This window comes from Xiphophorus maculatus, chromosome 10 (genome assembly GCF_002775205.1).
Source record: "Xiphophorus maculatus strain JP 163 A chromosome 10, X_maculatus-5.0-male, whole genome shotgun sequence".
Lineage (NCBI taxonomy): Eukaryota > Metazoa > Chordata > Actinopteri > Cyprinodontiformes > Poeciliidae > Xiphophorus > Xiphophorus maculatus.
In genome coordinates, this window is record NC_036452.1 from 2,100,897 (window position 1) to 2,120,086 (window position 19,190).

A 19,190-nucleotide genomic window follows, 5' to 3' on the forward strand; every position below is an offset into this window, starting at 1 on the left:
CAGGAGGCTCCACTTCTGCTTTTCAAAGATGTACTGTTGTATAACTGCGGATCTGTTTGCAGCCATTTTCACGTGAGTGTAAACGTTGAGTTAGAGGCATGGCCAGCAGCAGCTTATTGGGATTTAAAGTGACAAAACACACTTAGGGAGCTCATTCTGACTAAAATCTCATTATCCAAGAATGATTTTGTGCAAAAATAAAAAAGTAATAAACATGTTTTGTATAGGCCATATATTTATCCTAACCTGTCCAAGGAAGCATAATAGGTCACCTTTAACGTCTCTACTCTACAACGGCCGTTTTTTAGATAAGACAAAAAGGAGTACATTTCCACCAAGAAACTCAGAAATTTAGAGTTGTATCTCAGAAATTTTCTAGAAGAAACTTGGAAATTTCAGAGTTTGGAAATGAGAAAATTTGTAAAACAACAAAAACATTAGATTAATCTGAGATATTTTAATCAAAAAACTTGGAAATTTCCAAGTTTCACAAGTCAAAAAATGTAAGTTTTATAAGTTCAAAACTCAGATCAGCTGCAATTTTTTCTTGAAAGTTTCTGAGGTTCATTTCAAGATTTCACAGTTTTTTTCTATCATATTTTAAATTTTTGAAACTCACAAATTTTCAAGATTTATCTACAAAATTTATGATATCAATGCCAAACATTCTGAAAAAATGGAAGTTTTGAGGTCCAAAAGTGAAAAATTTTGCTAGAAAAAAAACTTGAAATTTTCTAGGAGAAAGATAAAAATGTCTGAGAATGAAAAGTTGACAATTTGCAGCTTTTGGGAAAAATTTTTTGTTTGTTGTTGCACATTTTCAACTTTAGGAGCTCACAAAAGGTCAATTTTTTCTACAATATTTATGAAATTATTCTCAAAATTTCTGAGTTCTTGCCAGAATTTTAGTCTTTTATTTATTTACTTGTTTTTATCTAAAATGGCTGCTTTACGCAGTCGGAACTACGAGTCGTCAGTGCGCTCAAACGCAGATTTCGATGGCGGTCGCCATGACCATCTGGCTCTTGTTCTTGTCTCGGCCCGGGGCCTGGTGCTGCCCGGCCTCCTCTCTGGGAGACAGCGGGTCAGACAGGACGCTGCGTTTGAGCGGCGCCGGGCGGAGGCAGGACGTTCCCGGCGGCGTGGACGGCTCCGGGTGTCTGACGGAGGAACGCGAAGAAGACGCGGTGCAGCTGCCGGTGCACACTCCGGAGCTGGACCTCTCTCCCCGTTTGGCTCGGTAGGACGCCCGGCGCCGCAGCTCGCTCACCAGCTCGTACTTGATGAAGCAGAAGATGTCCTTGACGCCGCAGCGCTTCTCCGGCTCGGCGGCCAGCAGCCTCTGGAACATGCGCAGGGCGTCGTCAGTGAAGCGGCGCCACTGGGACGGGTAGGTCCCGGCGGGGCAGCCCGCTTTCTGCCAGCGCCGGAACTCCTCGTAGAAGGCGTCGGCCGGCATGGCGGCCTCCCAGGGGAAGTTCCCCGTCAGCATGCAGAAGACCAGCACGCCGAACGCCCACACGTCCATGCTAGTGGTGACCAGGAAGCCCTCGGCGCGGTTGGCACGGCAGACCTCCGGTGCCGTGTAGGGGATGGTGCCGCTCACCCGCTTCACCCGGCAGCCGACGCGCCGTGTCATGCCGAAGTCAGCCAGCTTGATGCGGCGGCACTCGCGGTCGAACAGAAGCACGTTTTCGGGTTTGACGTCCCGATGCACCAGGTTTTTACTGTGCATGAAGTCCAGAGCCAAACCGAGCTGCTGCATGCAGCGCTTCACCATCTCCTCCGGCAGGCCGACCTGCAGGACAGACAGGAAAAAACGATTTCTGACGGTTTCCTCACAAACCGTCACGCTACAGATCATCAGGATAATTTTAATATCAGAGGGAAATAATCTCACCCCAAAAAAAAAAGTTTTCAGATGAAAAGCTAACCAAGAACTCCTGGCTCCAAGTAGAAGAGTAATTACCGCCTGAAAACTATTTGGGCTGAAAACTATGGCAGCACCAAAATATGGCAGCACCAAAATATGGCAGCACCAAACTATGGCAGCACCAAAATATGGCAGCATCAAACTATGGCAGCACCAAAATATGGCAGCACCAAAATATGGCAGCACCAAACTATGGCAGCATCAAACTATGGCAGCATCAAACTATGGCAGCACCAAAATATGGCAGCACCAAACTATGGCAGCATCAAACTATGGCAGCACCAAAATATGGCAGCACCAAAATATGGCAGCACCAACATATGGCAGCATCAAACTATGGCAGCATCAAACTATGGCAGCACCAAAATATGGCAGCACCAAACTATGGCAGCACCAAAATATGGCAGCACCAAAATATGGCAGCACCAAACTATGGCAGCACCAAACTATGGCAGCATCAAAATATGGCAGCATTAAACTATGGCAGCACCAAAATATGGCAGCATCCAACTATGGCTCCCATCAACTGCTAGTCACCAGAAGACAAGCCAGCTTTTATTTTGGTAGTCCACTTATCGGCACGTGAATTTCAATATTAGCTAAATATTTAGCATTAAACTAAATATTTAATATGCAACCTAAATATTTAGTTACCAGCTAAATATATAGTTTAAAGCTTAATATTTACCTTCCTTGCTAATTATTTTGTTTGGAACTAAAATTTTGTTGTAGGCTAACTATTTCCACATTAGACCAGGTTAATTTGGTTCTTTTTTTCCTTTAATGAATGAAATTCTCATTTGAACATTTTTGATTTGTCTGGGTTAGTTTTTGTCTCATACTGACATTTGCTGAGGATTCTTTTCTTAGCGCTCTATTCTGCAGAGAGGTGACAGAGGGAGGAGAAACTAAATGAAGACGAGATTCGGAAAAGAGCATCGACATGCTGATAAAAGGAATACTAAAATATGAATTTTCTTTGTAATTTTCCTTGCAATCAGTTTTAGCGCTGCTTTAAAGCGCCCTTGAAGTCCCTGCACATCAGCTGGAGAGAGACTCAAACTGTAAAATGTGGTGCAGAAGGAAATCCATCCTCAGGAGAGCTTATTATAACTTCAAACATTATGACCGACTGCAGCGCTTCGTTTCAGTGTTCAGACTTTTCTCACGTTGTTCAAAACTGTCGACTCAAAAGTAATCATGTGTCAAAGAAACCTAACCAAATAAATAAATATCAAGTTAATAAAGAAGGTTGATTACATTTTTTTAGTTATTTTTTTGCAATGCATATTTATTATTGATCCAATTTATTGTAGGGTCAATTGTAGATAGAAAAAAGGCAGAGTAAACTTCCGCCAAAAAGCTGAAATTTCTTAGAATTACTTCAGAAATGTTCAAGAAAAAACCTGGAAATTTTAGTTTTCCAAAAGTCAAATATTTGAGAGTAAAAACTCAGAAGTTTTTAGATTAAACTCAGAAATTTGAAAGAAAAACATTTAAATTTCTGAATTCAAAAAGTCAAAAAATTTGAGAGAAAAAAAATGGGAAATTTCAGTTTCCACAATAAATTATAAAAAATCTGACATTTTGAGATAAATCTCCGAAATATTCTAGGAAAAACTTGGAAAACTCTGACATTTTTAGATTGAACTAGGAAATTTGAATGAAAAAAAATGTTATATTTTAGAGTTTTAACATTTGAAACTCTTTGGATTTCCAGAACGTTTTTTGCCGAAAACGTCCTCTTACGCCCAAAAACGCCACACAGGGGATTTTGAAGTTTGCTGAATTAATAGAAAGGTTTTTAGTTTTCAGTTTCTTTTGGGCTCAATTGAATAAAGTAGTTTTCAGTAATAAGAACAGAATTTAAGTCACATTCTTTCAAAAAGCTTGCTATATTTAGCCAAGTTTAATAAATAATAAAAGATGATTTGGGTGCAGGAAAGTAAAAGTCTCTGTTTAAACTTGGTTTTACTTTTTGTTAAAGCTCTGTTATAAAACGACAAATGCTTTCGAAGAAAATTATTTAGGTAAATTTAAAAATTAAAACTCTCCGTCTGCATCTGGGCCAAATTTATATTACTCTTTTTAAATGTACTTGGGGGCCACACAAAAACAGTACAATGGCCCCGAATGGCCCCCGGGCTCGCTTTGAAGGGGTGTCAAAAGCGAGGCAGGTGGCGACTGATGGAGGGCGTTGTGCTGGCGCTACCTGCGGCGGTATGATGTCGAAAAGGTCGCCGGCGGGGGCGTACTCCTGCCCGAACACGTAGCTGTCCTCCGTCTCGAACAGAACGTCGAGGACTTTGATGATGAACGGGCTGCAGCTCAGAGAACCCGTCAGGCTGAACTCCCGCAGGAAACTCTTCAGCTTCGTCTTGTTCTTCGTCACAAACTTGAGCGCCATTTTGGTGCCTGAAAAACCAGGAGAAATCTTTTCAGATTGCCCCGCTGGATCCCTGCAGAGGAAACGTTAAATGTTGCCCTTGGAGAGAAATGTTGTGAATAAGCAGCTCCTTCCATGAGTTTGTTTTATGTATTTTGAAACTTCAGTCCTCAAAAGGGCCAGTATTATGTGTTCTCCAGCACATAGAGTGATTTTATAGCATTGAGTAACTGTGTTACCTTCAGTTATAAAGCTGCTGTATATATCAATCATGACTTCAAAAAATGTGACTTCCCAATTTGTCGTCTTAAAATTGGGCATCTGTCTCTTTAAAATCTTCTGCTCTTTCTGAAGCTCCGCCTCCAGGAAGTCGTCCCAACATGGCTCCTCTATTAACCCTTTAATGTTTTTACCAGCTTTGCTCTGGGCAGCAGCTCCTATAACGAGCTCAGCAGTTTCACCAGCTGGTTGCTAACTGCTGCTGGCTAGTCTGAAGGAGCTGAGTGGGGGAGAGGCTGCGCCTCGAAGGCCGAGCTATATACACCCAGGCGTTTTGCACAGCTGAATGGTTGCCATGGAGATTAAAGGATTTCTCAAACGAGTGAATGAAAGAATCAATTTTCAGGTATTATTTGGTTCCTCCATTAAACCTTGTTCCAAAATATTATGGAAGTGATATTTTCTCAGATTTTCCTAAATGTTCAATGCAAATGATGGTCAGTATAATTTTCAAGTCATGAACTATTACAGTATAAATCAGATTTTACTGAACAAAGATCTCCATGACAACAGGATTTTTTTCAAAAATAAAAAACTCAAAATGCAAAATGTTCCAAATTATTATGCCCAGCAGATTTTCTAAACATTTTATGGATTATAAAGAACTGTGAACGGTCATTCTGTGAATGTGCAGCATTAAATGTTCACATGTACTAAAATCAAAAGCTATTTCAATCAGAACCATCTTAACAGACCCAGTTCCATGTTAACTTTGGACCTTCTCTGGTATCACAGCACAATTCTGGATTCATTGAACTTGTGAGTTTGTGGAAAGTTTCTGCTGAATTTCTCTGCAGGATGTCAGAAAACCTTCCAGAGCTGCTGGTTGATATGAACTGGATTCAGATCTTCTGCTGGAGGAAACTCCAAAGGTTCTCAATAGGGTAGAGGTCAGAGGTCAGAGGAGGATGGTGACCACACCATGAGTTTCTCCCCTTTATGCCCATAGCAGCCAATGACACAGCGGTTTTCCTGGCAGCATCAGATGATGGATTGTCATGATGAAGATGATTTTGCTACCGAAGGTTCGGCTCTTCTTTTAGAACCACAGAAAGTGATCAGTCAGAAAGTCCAGATACTTTGCTGAGGTCATTTTCACACCTTCATGGACTCTGAAGGGCCGACCAGCTCTCTCTCTCTCTCTCTCTCTCTCTCTCTCTCTCTCTCCCCATGACTTCGGCCCACAGCATGACTCCACCACCTCCTTGCTGACGTCACAGCCTGTTGGGACGTGGTGGCCATCCACCACCAATCCTCTACTGCGTCCATCTGGACCATCCAGGCCCACTGGGACCGGTTCTGCTTGTGAGCTCTGGTTAGGGGCCCAATAGTAGGTTCCTGCACCACAAGCCTCTGGAGGATCCTCCACCTTGAGGCTCCAGCAGCTTCTAATAACTGTTTGCTGCTTTAAGGACATTTTAACAGCTGCTCTCTGAATTCCATGAATGTGTCAAACAGAAACTTTCCTCATTCTGCCTTTATCTGTAAAACCATCTTTGTTCTGAATCAGCCACAAATCTCTTCACAGTATGATAAACGCTTCAGTTTTCGTTAAATATTTAATGTTTTCATAACTTGTCATACGGCACTACACTATCTGATGATTTTCATCAGCAGAGATTCTTTTTCTTTCCCATGTTGCTTGAAACCTGTGGCCTGTTTAATAATGTGGAACATCCAGGGGCGTGCCGTGGTGGCGTAGGGGTTAGCGCGACCCACATTTGGAGGCCTCAAGTCCTCGACGCGGCTGTCGCGGGTTCGACTCCCGGACCCGGCGACATTTACCGCATGTCTTCCCCCCTCTCCCTCCCCCTTTCCTGTCAGCCTACTTCATGAAAAGGGACACTAGAGCCCACAAAAAGACCCCCTGGAGGGGTTACAAAAAATAAAAATAAAAAAAAAAAAATAAATAAAAAAAAAATAATGTGGAACATCCTTCTGAAGTAGATTTCCTATAATTGAGCTCAGCAGACAAACTAATCAACCAGCTCTCTGAAATTAATTATAGTGATTCAAAGACACACAATACCATCTATGAATTTAATAGCACAACAAAATATTTAATCTTTATGACACTTAAATCCAATTCGCATAATAATTTGGAACATGGTGTATTTGTGTTCATAATTGCAGCAGACGTACTTTAGGTCAGTCGATTTTTATTTATATTAATGTAAGACTTAATTTTACCCATCTGTGTCGTCACATTTGTACGACAGCGTGTTAGGGCCAATGTAGATAGAAAAAAAGGAGGAAAAAAAATTCGGCCAAAAATCTCAGAAATATTTAAATTAATCTCAGAAATTTTAAATGTTCAAGTTGAAAATTTCCAACTTTTCAAACTCAGAAATGTCTCGCAAATTTTCAATTTTCGGAGCACAGAAATTCCACATTTTTTCTATAACCTTTCTGAGATCAGTGTAAAACAATTAAGAAGTTTTTGGCCGAAATTTACTCCTTATTTTCTATCCTAATACGGCGTCATCCATTTGACTGACATGTCAATGTATTTCATGTTTTCTCACTTTCTGTGTTCATGCCACCAAATTAATCACTTAACTGTCATAAAGAAACACAATCTTCTGAGATTATACTCAGACTTTTTTTCCATCTGTGGCACTAATCGTCTCCCGTAGGTGGGAGGTCGTAGGGACTCACCCTGCGTGCGGTGAGCCACCAGGTCCACCTTGCCGTACGTTCCCTTCCCCAGCTCCCGGATGTGTTCGTACTGCTTGGCTACGTCCGCGGCGGACAGCGAGGTGATAGCCAGCGCCTGCATGTCCTCCACCGGAACCGCTCCGCAGTAGCTCGGTTTGGACGTGGGCGACCCCCCGCCGCTGCCCGCTCGCCCCGGCCCGGAGGGGGAGAGAGACAGGCTCGCCTTGACGCTGTGCGGCACGCTGGCGGGAAAGGAAAACACGGTTAGAATCGACGTTTCTCCAACATGGCGGCTCTTCGCTTTCATGCTATCGATTCGGGGCGAGCACCGCCATGAGGAGAACTTTCAGTAAATGCATCAGACTTCCTGCTGCGCCCAGACGACTCTGCTAAGCTTTCAGATACGGCAGGCCTCAGACAGCACTTACTGGCAAGCAGCTACAGAAAAATCAATAGCAGAAAGACGAGCAAATGGCAATAAATCTGGAGCTGACAGCTTCATGCGTGCTTACAAGAGCAACAACTACATCTGCATTTACAGTTAGGCATGTAGAAACAGAAGAGATACTGAAAGTGGAGGTTATAGGTTAAAAAAATATAGGGCTCAAACGATTAATCAGATTAATCGTGATTAATTGATTCTTGGAACTGAACTCTACCAGGTCTGTTTATGTTGCTGTTCTCATAGAAAAATTTGGAAAGTTAAACAGCGATTATTTTCATTATATTTATTTCAGACTGAAACGATTAGTCCAATTAATCATGATTAATCCATTTAATTGTGATTATTATAACAGAAATAATCTTGACTAGCTGAACTCTACCAATACTGCTTGTTTCTGTTCTCATAAAAAAAAGTTGAAAGTTTAACAGCAATTATTTTTAGTTAAAGCTGAAACGATTAATTGGGTTAATCATGATTAATCGATTACTGAAATAATCTTCACTGGCTGAATTCTTCCAGGATTATTTATGTTGCTGTCCTCATGGAACAAGGTGGATCAACAACAGTTATTTTCATTATTTTTATCCAAGACTGAAACAATCCATCAGTATAACTATGATTAATCGATTACAGAAATAATCTTGATTTGCTGAACTCTACCAGGATTGTTTATGTTGCTGTTCTAATAGACAAAAGTCAAAAAGTTCACAACAAAAACTTTTAAAATTTCTATTTAGGAACTATTTATTTTATTCGTGATTAATCGGCTGTTGAGATAATTGTCAACACATTCAGTATCAATTAATCGTTAACTGGAGTATATACATACTTGCCTCAAAAAAGGCAATTTTCTGAAAAAATTCAAAACAGTAATTAAGCCAAAACTGTACAAAATATATAAACATTTTGCATTTAAGATAAAAACACTTTTCTGTAAATACCTTTTCCAAGAACACCTGAAGTGTCAGTTCTAGCTTCACCCGGCTCAGATCTATTAAAGGAATGCTGTTATTGCATTTTAGGAAATGAAATGTTAATTTTCTTTTTAAAAAGGAATTGATTTATTTGTTTATTTGAACCTTTCAATGTATTTCTAATATTCTATGAAAAAGGCTGAAGTGGTTAAATGAAAATCTGTAGATTGTGCCATTTTTAAATTAATCGATTAATCATTAGAATAATTGATATGTTAATCTGAAATAATCATCAGTTGCAGTTCTAGAAGTACTAAATCAGGAAGCTTCACATAAAGTGAGATTGCTTCTGTCTCAGTTACTGTTTGAACAACAACGAAACTAAAACAAACGACACACATCTCACTAATGATCTTACCCACTGTCTCCGTCTCCTTAACTCAGCCTCCCTGCACAACCAATCAGATTTAATCATCCAATCATGCACAGCATGCACACACACAATACAAATAGGCTCCAAATCAGCACAAGCCATTCTGCTCATGGCCTTTTTCATCCGTCATTCAGAGCTAAAAGCTTCTCTTTTGTTCCTTTTTCTTTCCCTGCAGCCAATTTCACAGCAGCGTTGCTTTAAACCAGGTTCAAAGAAGTGCACCGAAAATGTGTCTGCCACTCACTGGGCTCCTCTGGTGGAAAACCATGAATTAACGACACGCTTTGGAGGCGAATGTAGATGGGAGAACATGGATCAGGAAGTTTGGTTCAGGTTTTTGGAGGGAGAAGATCTGGTAGGAGAAGATAAAGTCGAGTTGGACTGAATCTCTGTGGTTTTGTTATGAAAGGAGGAATCTGGAAACAGGAAGGATCATGGTGTGGTATTAGTGCCAAAATTAAGACTTTTGTGCACCCAGTGGTGACTGCTTCCTTGTTGCAAGAAGCTACTTCCTGATCTGATTAATGATCATTAATCATTACTGAGTTACCGACATTTTTAACTCGGCGTTAAGAGGAATGTTAGCGTGCGTTAGCTTTGAAGAGGCTGGGATCTAGTATGCTGAGGGTTGTTCATTATCAAATATAGGCTGGTGTTAGCACTGAATAGCTTAGGGTTAGCTGCTTTCATGCATATCGTTTCTTTCAGTGTTTCTTGGTGCAGCGCCCCCACTGGCGAAAGAGGGAAATGTATGCGATACAACAAATCCCAAAAAGTTTGGGAAATTTTTGTCCCAAATCAAACAGAGTCTACTGGACAATCACCTCCAAGTACTAGAGAATTTAAGCAAGATGAAATTAAAAAATAGGTGGAATTAGGCCTCTAACAATAAGAATTAAATCAATTAAACAAATTAAAACAAGCTCAATAATTTCCATGTGAATGATTTATCGTTTTATTTTCTCCCAAAAACTGGTTGATAAAACTCTTCTGTTTTTTTCATTATTAACATTACATTACTTGAAAATGATCTCAAACCAACAATATTGTCGTTTATCATAACTTCTGGGACAATTTATTGTCCAGCAAATTTTTTTTATTGTGACAGACCTAGTTGGAATTGCCCTTTAGCCATGTAATGAATTTTGGCACTATTACTGCGCCATAGAATGATGCTCTACAAATCACAACCATGAAAGTGATGATATAAGATGGTGTGGATTTTTCGTCCTTCAAGTCTTTGCAGCAGTCCAGACTGATCAGTGGACCTGGTTGGTGATTTAACGTTAAAACCAGACAGACGGAGCGCTAGCATGTTCGCATGCTAACGATTAAGCATGTTAACATGTTAGCATGTTTCCTGTTAGCGCCCACCCTGCATGGATCACAGAGAGCCAAGTGGAGCGCAGGGCCTGCTCGACTGTCCCTCCACTCAGCTCCAGCTCCTAATCACATTACCCCGCTCCGACAAAAACTGGATTAGGAGTCCTGAAATGTGACGAGAAGGTTGGTCGTCTCAGGAAACACAGCACAGAGCCTCGGAGGTGTGCCAATGGAGTTGGGTTATCTGAGGGATGATTGTGTGGAGGCTTTTGGCAGAGAGCGGGTCGGTCCGGCGTATCGGAGGCGCAGTCAAAGGCCCTTTGTGCTTTCACCTCTCACAGGAAGCAGCTGCAGGCTGCAGCACAACTCCAGCGTTTGTGGCTAACTGCTGCTTCATCCGAAAGAAAAGGCAGCAATCACACGCTCCACATACAGACGATCCATTTTTAATACTTGGAGGTACGAGTCCGACTCAGTCCGACCCGAATATCTGCAAACGTTTTAAATCCGCCCACTGAACTCTGCCTGGACTGCTGTTCTCATAGAACAAGGTGGAAATCTCAACTGCTGTTATTTTCATTACTTTTATTTAGGGCTGAAACGATTAATTGGATTAATTGTGATCAGATTTTAGAGGCTGTAGGATTCCTGTTTTGTGTTTAGCTAAAGACCACGATCCATTTCTCCTGCTAGCGCTAAACTAGCACATTTGTTTTGGTTGTATTTACCCACCATGCCCTGCACTGTAGTCCACTTCCTGCTTTTGGAGCGGTCTCTGGTCCACTTTGTGTTCACATATGATTTCAAACAGAGTTCACTTCAACCAAGGTTTGGAGGACCAGAACTCAATGTTTTTGGTCCGATTAGCATTTAAACCTCCACAATCAAACCAGACTTTCCGGACAACCATAATGGAGTCGGATTAAAGCGACTGAACAGGGCTGGCGTTGACGCATCCTAATGAGGTCAGGCTACTGGTCCATTCCCCCTCTGCTCTTCTGCCTGTTTCTACAAACACAAAGAAGGAACTAAAAAAGTAAATAGACTGCAGACCCTCGCCACGTCTTTACCCTCTCTGCTAATAGACTAGCCACTTTGCTCCGGGCCAAACAGCCATTATTAATGAGGACCGATTTCTCAATTAGCTGTCGAAACACCCAACATGCTTTGCCTCCAGGTCACAGAGAGAAACCCAATGAGACCGAAGCCGTTTCTCCCACCGTCTGTCTGCAAACGGAAACCAAACCTTTGGGCTTCATCTGTTTCTATCAGGTTGTTTTAGTGCGTCACTCAAACAGAACCAGCCCGTTAGAACTGAAACTGTTTCCAACTAAAACCACGGAGGACATCGAGTCCACCAGAAAAAATAAATACTGATTTTAATCTCAGAGTTCAGTATTTTCTCTCTGAATCAGAATTGATTCAATTGTTTTTGCTCCATCAGGCAAATCTAGTGTTAAAACTCAATTTGGGGTTTTCAGTCTGGATGGAGAGGAAGAAACAGTTACATAAATATTTACATATACTGACAATATCAGTGAAATACACCAAGAAATATTTGGTTATTTAGTTGGATTTTGACACAGAATTAGAATTGTGAGATTAAAATGAGAATTCTGTGAAAAACATCAGAATTTTGAGGAAAGTCAGATTTCATTTTGCTTTCTTAATCCTCTTCCTCATGAAGTTGACATCCTGTGCAGAAACCGGGTTTTCAATGGGAAACTGATTGTTTCAGTTCTACATGGTGGTTCAGACGAGCCCATTTGTTTTTGTGCGACGCGCTAAAACAACCTGACAGAAACAGATGATGTCTAAAGGTCTTTTTTTCTACTGTTTGTCAACCCCACCGAACGAAAAAACCTCCGTTTGCTGCGCAGCTGTCTGAGCGATCGGCCACAGACTCTCACTTTGACAAATCACCTGCTCTGCACTCGGCCCGGCTCCCATATGGACCCCTGCTGTTAGCGCTCCAGATTCACCTGGCCTCCTGCTGGGAGGACCAATGAGCCGGAAGGACGCTGGCCAAGGTGAAACGTCCCCAAACTTTGAAAGCAAAGTGGAAACGTCCGCAGTGACACTGGAAGGACAAACTGAGGTGACTCTGGCTGGACTGGGTTTGGTTCAGCGCTCAGCAGCAACGGCTTAAAGATACAATCCCACATTTTTTCATAACATATCCAGTTTTAATCAATTTTTTTCTTGGTTTATTTTTTAAAAAGATAAACAAGAATTGACTGAAATAAAAGCCCATTTTTAAAAATATTTTCTAGCATCCCTTCTATGAGTTGTACATATCAACATTTTTTCCTTAATTATAAAAATATATGTTCATAATTAGGAATGCAAACAATTGACTTACAATTAATTGTCGATTAATGATTTATTCGATTAAAATGAATTCCAATAGATTCACTAATAACGTCCATTTAGACCACAGCTGTAAAACTCCAGCCCTGCAACTTTTAGATGAGCCTCTGCTGCACCTGAACAGAATAATTAGGTCATTAAGGTTCTGGAGACCTGATGTACACCAGGAGGAGGTGATGAAGCCGTTTCATTCCAGTGTTTTGTACCTGTGGCTCATCTAAAAACTGCAGGACAGCGGCTGGAGGCCTGGAGTTTGACACCTGATTTAGACCTTTTTGCAGTGATGCAGTTTGGACGCCATCCAGCAGAGGGCGCAGCTGGTCATTCTTAAGAGGAGCCAGTTGATGCAGAAACAAAGATGGCGGAGGGATACCAGAACGGAAAAAAGAAACGATTCAGACAGAGTCCGGTTAGGGCCATTGTACGTAGATAGACAATAAAAAAATAAATGAAAATTCCACCAAAAAAAAATGGTGGAATTTTTTTTGTTTAAAAAAAATCTAAAATTTGCTCGAAAAAAACTTTAAACTTCACTATATGCTTTAATCTTTTGTTAGTTTTTGTGTTAGAGTTAAAAAAGTTACAATTACTTCTCATATTATTTCAACTTTATTCTCCTAATATTACAACATTTTTCTTGTTATATTATGACTTCATAAAAATTGTAGCCTTACTCTAATATTCTGTCGTAACGTCCAAATAAACAGAAGCTGTAAAACAAGATGGCCGCCCTGACATCACTCTGAACTATGGAAACCAAAGGAATGCCAGATTTTCCAAATATACAACCTTCAAAAACCAATAAAACACCAACACAGAAGTCATTCAGTTCAATATGAAGTGAGCAAACATCCGTACCAGGCAAATGATGCACAGACTTGTCCCCTGTCTCAAACTTTGAGCTTGGTGGCCCACAGTTATCCTTGCACATGTCTACAGCCGTGTTTAATTGGCCAGTTTGCCGTCCCTTCAGTTTGTAATGCAATTAGGAAATGGCATTCAGCAGAAACCGGAAAGGTCAACCCGAGACATGGCAGAAAACCTTCAGAGATCCCGTCTCAGGAAGCCGAATCAGTCCCTGCAGAAACACCGGGGAACCGCTGGGTCATTAAAACGAGCAGCAAGATTTGCATGAATGTGACCTTCACAGAGGAGAGGTTTAAAAACGAACATTTAAAATGTAAAAGCGATAAATGCTTCAGGTTTGTGTTCCTGCAATCATAGGAAACATTTTAAACTGAATCCTGAGTTTATTGGCATTTTGTCACATTAAAAAGACAAACTTTGAAATATTTTATTGGGATTTTATGTGTAGTTTATATTTCTGAAACAGAAGAAAATTAAATTGGTGCTAGAAGGTTGTGGTGTAAATAGAATGGAAGTTAGCACTTTAGCATTAGCTTCTGCTAAATACGGTGTCGGTATTTAGCTTTAGCATTAGCAGAACTAAAGTTTATGATTAGTTTTTTAGGGTTAGCAAAGCTAGTCTTTTAGTTAGTGCTACCCACCACTGCTATGTACATTTGTCAGTTTGGTGTTCCACAGGGCTCCGTTTTGGTTACATTGTTGTTTCTACTTTCTCTGCTGCCTCTTGGTCACATATTCTCATCTCTTACGGATATTTCCTACTATGTATTCAGTTATACATTTATTTTCATTCAGTTGAAAGTGGACATTTTATGAATAAATTTGAATTTAATTAAAAGTTGGATGGTTGAAAGCTTTGTCCAAATAAATAAAGAAAAATTTAAACAAATCCCTGGGACTTTTGGTTATTCTGTAAGAATATTTCCTACCATTACTACACTGATGATATTCAGTTGAACTTCTTTTAATTCAATTGATTTGGGACATTTTAATAAATGCTTGAATTTAATTAAAAACTTCCTTTAATTAAATTTAGAAAAAACTGAAGTACTTACTTTTGCACCAGAGAAAATAACCATAACAGATGATTTTCTAAATCTTCTGTTAAAAACCTTCTGAAACTGATAGATCCAAGGATTTTCACTGTCAAAGATGCACTTTTCAGATTTTTATTGCTAAAATGTTTAGAAATGCCACATATTTTCATTGAACCTTACAACAAAGCACTGTTTTATATTAAAATACATTAAATTTGGACCGAATACAGAAAACTTAAACCAAATAATCTCAAACAGGAAGAAACTTGGGGGAGGAAAATCAGCCCAACGAGAAAGAAAACAGCTTTTATCCACAGCAACTTCTTAACTTCATGCTTTTTGGAAATGAGGTCATCTTTTACAATCTGATTAGGACTCATGATGAAAGTGCTTTCCATTGATTTGCATCCCGCTGCATTTCCTCTGGCACTTTCTATCATCATCAGAGTTTAAAGATTAAAGCTCCAGCTGCAAAAACTTTCCCCTGCGGCATCTGATTATGGATGCCAATCATAATAAGTGTCGTCGCCATCATCCTCGGCTAGCTGCAGGTCACACTGTACCCACCGACACCATTATATTCACACAAGCCAGTAACCTCCGCCTGTAGCAGGGAGTCTTTGTCCGAGGAAGATGAGAGGAAGAAATCCAGCGAGGCGCGAACAGAACATGGAGCGCCTCCCTTTGATGCTAAACGCACGGGGGAAATCTGATGCTAATATGAGCTCAGTAAAATGGGGGTGTCGCTAAATGATGCAACGGCGGCATAAGGTGATTAGTTCTGCTGGAAGTGGCTAATGTTGATTTGCTAAGCTGCTCCCTCCTTCACTTTGAAACCGAAAACCAGCTACTGATCAACTCTGAAACCGTCTCAGCTCCTAATGGCATTTAAATGTGAAATTATCACTGTGACAATAAATTAAATGATTGTCATAATTACTGAATAGTGAATAAAAAGCCTTCTTAACGTTGATGTTTCTTTAAATATTTTGTAATATTGTCTGTGCTAAGCTAATGCTAATGCTGTTTGGGGGGCCATGGCACAGAAACGTTTGGGAACTCCTGATATAAATCACACTTCTCTATTGGTTTGTTTATCATGACCAATAATCAAGTCTGTTGAGATGTGAAAAGAAGTAAATATTTTTACTACAGTCCCATAATGTAGCACCAATTCACTAAAATTATCTTCCAAAGGAGAAAAACATGGTCAATTCCTATTTAGTTTCATAGGATCATCAATCAGTTCATACTGAGTAACTAACCCCAGTCAACTCATTTATTGACAGATAGAAGATATAAATGTGACTTAAGATTAAATCTTTATGTTTCTGTTGATATTTTCATGGAAATTAGTTAAAGTTCCCTCTTTGGGTTAAACGGTGGTACAGTGAACCCTCGCTGTAATGCGCCTCACCTTCACGGCCTCGCTGCTTCGCTGAGTTTTTTTTTTCACAGTGCATTGTGTTCTGCGTCCTGATTGGCTAAACGGTCTCCACGCTTCTTCTCTACCTGTGTGCCAATAACGTTACAGTATTTAAATATACAGCTTGGCAAATTTTGGCAAATATTTTTGCCCAGAAGGAAAAAAGAGCGACAACAACAACAACTACCGATAACTACGTTCTTTTTCCGAAAAAACACACCTGCACCTCAGGCTTCAGGAGAAAAACCACTAGAGAGCGAAGTCAGGCTGCAGCGTCAGTCAGAGGATCAGGGAAACACCAATCACTATTTGTCCTACTGTTCTTCGTATTGATGATTAAAATGATTATTTTACTGTAGTTATTTGTAAGAAAGAGTTATATTTGTTTAAAAAAAATGCTTTGGCCTGAAAAGAGTTTTTGTTTATTTGGTTTCAATGTAGAGTATTTAATTATGTTGTATAATAATTGTAAAAAAATAAAGGTAACTACTTCACGGATTTCGCCCATCACTGGTTCTTTTCTGAACCTAATCCCCGTGAAAAATGAGGGTTCGCTGCACTGCAGTTGATTTTCCTTATTGGTTCCAATAATCCATGGTTGATGTTTACATCACTCAGGTATAAAACAAACTTATCTCACCATTTTGCTGCAGATATTTATGGATATTTCAGTTTTTGTGTTCCTGTAATTTAATAATAAATGCCAGAAAAACTCCAGTCTGGGAACGCTACCAGTTACTGGCTGGGAATATTATTCGTCACTCTTCCAAAGGTAATCAACAATTGCAGAAGTTAATGCTCCAAATTCTGTAATAAATACAGTAATAATGTCAAAATGTCATTATTTTTATGTACTGCCTGATCACATAACGCCACAGAATCTAAAGAAATCTTAACGAAATTGACAAAAGGGTTGAAATTTGCTTTTAAAAACAGCTAAAATGAAGGAACTTCATAGAAAATTGCATTTTAAAGTCAAGAAAAAGGGTAACATTTGTTTTCATTCATTATAACTTATTTACATGTTTGCAGGGTTTGTTTATTTCCCTCTGCAAAGTGAATCTGCATTTAAAACAACCAGCATAAAAAAAAAATCCAGCCATTACCCTTTTATTTTCAAGTAATAATCATAAACATTTTAATTATGCATGTTCATTTCTTTGAGTCATTTGGTTTGGAGGGAAACGGTTTGTTTATTCCAGCTGGAGTGGGTCAATTTCCTCTTTAACAGCATGAAAACTCATTTTTGCTGCTATTTGCAGAGTCTGCCTGAAACATTTACCCCAGCTGCATTTAGAGGAGACAATTTCAGAGAATATGTGAGGAGCATGTTTCCACCAGCAAAACTGCTCATCAGCTGTCGATTCTTACTGGGAAATCATCCTGAAATGTGAATTATTTATGCAGCAACCAGAGGCTGCTTTGAATATGAATTGTTTTGGACTCTAACAAAACGCAGGTCTGCAGAAGCAAATAAACACGAGTCGCTGGCCCCTCTGCCGTGTTGGTGACCCATTAGCAGCCTCCAGGTTTCGCTTTTTGCAGAAATTTTAAAGTCAGATGCTCATTAAGATGCATTAAAAATGAGATTCCACCTGTCTGGTCCATTTTTCTGCATCAGCTAACAATAGACATGAAGATTAAAGAGCAGAGGGGAAAACAACTGAGCAGCTGTTCAGGGAAAAATGATGCGACCAAAGTCAGATTTTTGCTTTTCAAGTCGTTAAATGCATCAAAATTATGATTTTTCACCATTTTATGTCTCTGAATATTGCAACAGATCTGTTTTGGGGCTAACGATTATTTCAGTAATTAATAAGTTCAACAATTATTCTGACAATTGATTAATTCCTTAATCAGATTTTTTTTAAATGGCACATTTTGCTGATTTTTATTTAATCACCTGCAGCTTATTGTGTACAGTATCAGAAGTAATTAAACAAATAATTCAATTCCTTTTTAAAATAAGAAAATAAACATTTTAAAAGTTAGTGACAAGAGAAGCCCTTCAATTAAATTCAACACTAAGATTTGAATAATTAACTAATACTTGGGTAGCAAAATGTGTCTGATAGCAGATTCTCTTAGTTTGAACCAGGTGAAGCTAAATATATGCAACTTAATGAGTTCTGGGTAAAACTTAGTTACAAACAAAGAAGGTTTTTCATGTTAAATGCTAAATATTAGCAGTTTTTGTTCAGTTTTGGCTGAATTGCTGCCCTTCAGTCTGTATGTTGTAGTTAATGATTATACAACCACCAAATTAACTGATGGTTACTTTAAACAAAGAAGGTTTTTCACCTTAAATGCTAGTTTTATATAGCTTTGGCTTAATTACTGGGTCTGTTTGCTAAAGTTAATGATTATTAGACTTTAGTAAATTAGCTGAAGGTAATTTTAATAATGATTCATCTGAATAATTATTTCAGCCTTAATTTCTTCAAGTTTAATATTTCTGGTTTCCTTTGGAGCTTAATCTTGCCTTGATTTTCTGTTGGATTAATTTTCTCTTACAAACCGGAAGAAGAAAACCTGGACTATTTGCTGCACAAAACAGAGTAAATTCAGAATAAAAAAACAACAGTGAGAGGGTCAAAGGTCATTTGGTGTGAATGATGAATTGGAGGATTCCTGGACTGGATTTTCCACTTTTTCTGGACCCAGTTGGAAGCTCCTCATCGGGTGTTGCTCACCTGCTGGCGACCTGCCTCTCTCCTCCATGGTCCTGCATCTGCTCGGAACCGACTAACCGAATCTTCGCTTTCAAATAGCAAAAATATTTCTCCAGAACAGAGAAGTTGAAGTCCCAGTTTTGTCCGTCAGTTTGAGACTTTGTTCGGAGGAATCAGAGCCACATGTGGAGCGTGAGAAGCGGGATGTGGGAGCCGTTAACCGACCAAGCAGCTGCGGGAGGCTGCGTGTTTATCTCCCGCTCCTCCGGTGGTCCGCATGACCCACTTCCACTTCCACACGCAGGAGACGCGGAGAGGAGCCCATTCATTCACACCGCCGAGGCTCGGATCTCTGAACAAACCTTCAGGTTGAGTCCGGGTCGTCTGCGGCCGTCGGTCCGCCCCGGTCCGTCCGTCCGTTCGTCCAGCGGGGCTCGAGAGGCGGGG

General features: G+C 40.0%; 1 protein-coding gene across 2 annotated transcripts; it reads right to left on the reverse strand.

Annotated features, from left to right (window-relative positions):
- Positions 1–442: 442 nt before the first annotated feature.
- On the reverse strand, positions 443–19,190 carry sbk1 (SH3 domain binding kinase 1). Of its 2 annotated transcripts, none has more exons than XM_023340438.1 (4): positions 19,106–19,190; positions 7,257–7,498; positions 4,146–4,348; positions 443–1,798 (listed from the first exon to the last, which is right to left on the reverse strand). In XM_023340438.1, exons 2-4 carry the CDS (start codon positions 7,375–7,377, stop codon positions 983–985), a joined length of 1,140 nt encoding a protein of 379 aa, XP_023196206.1. In that variant the 5' UTR covers positions 7,378–7,498; positions 19,106–19,190; the 3' UTR covers positions 443–982. The 2 variants fall into 2 exon arrangements, with proteins under 2 accessions (XP_023196206.1, XP_023196205.1); XM_023340437.1 differs by lacking the exon at positions 19,106–19,190 and adding an exon at positions 18,765–18,845.

Coding starts and splice junctions, on each gene's coding strand:
- sbk1 (XM_023340437.1), bottom strand. CDS start 18,802: ATGCAGGACCATGGAGGAGAGAGGCAGGTCGCCAGCAG. Junction 4,349..7,256: donor GGTGGCTCACCGCACGCAGG/GTGAGTCCCTAC, acceptor CTGGTTTTTCAG/GCACCAAAATGGCGCTCAAG. Junction 1,799..4,145: donor TCGACATCATACCGCCGCAG/GTAGCGCCAGCA, acceptor TCTGTCCTGCAG/GTCGGCCTGCCGGAGGAGAT.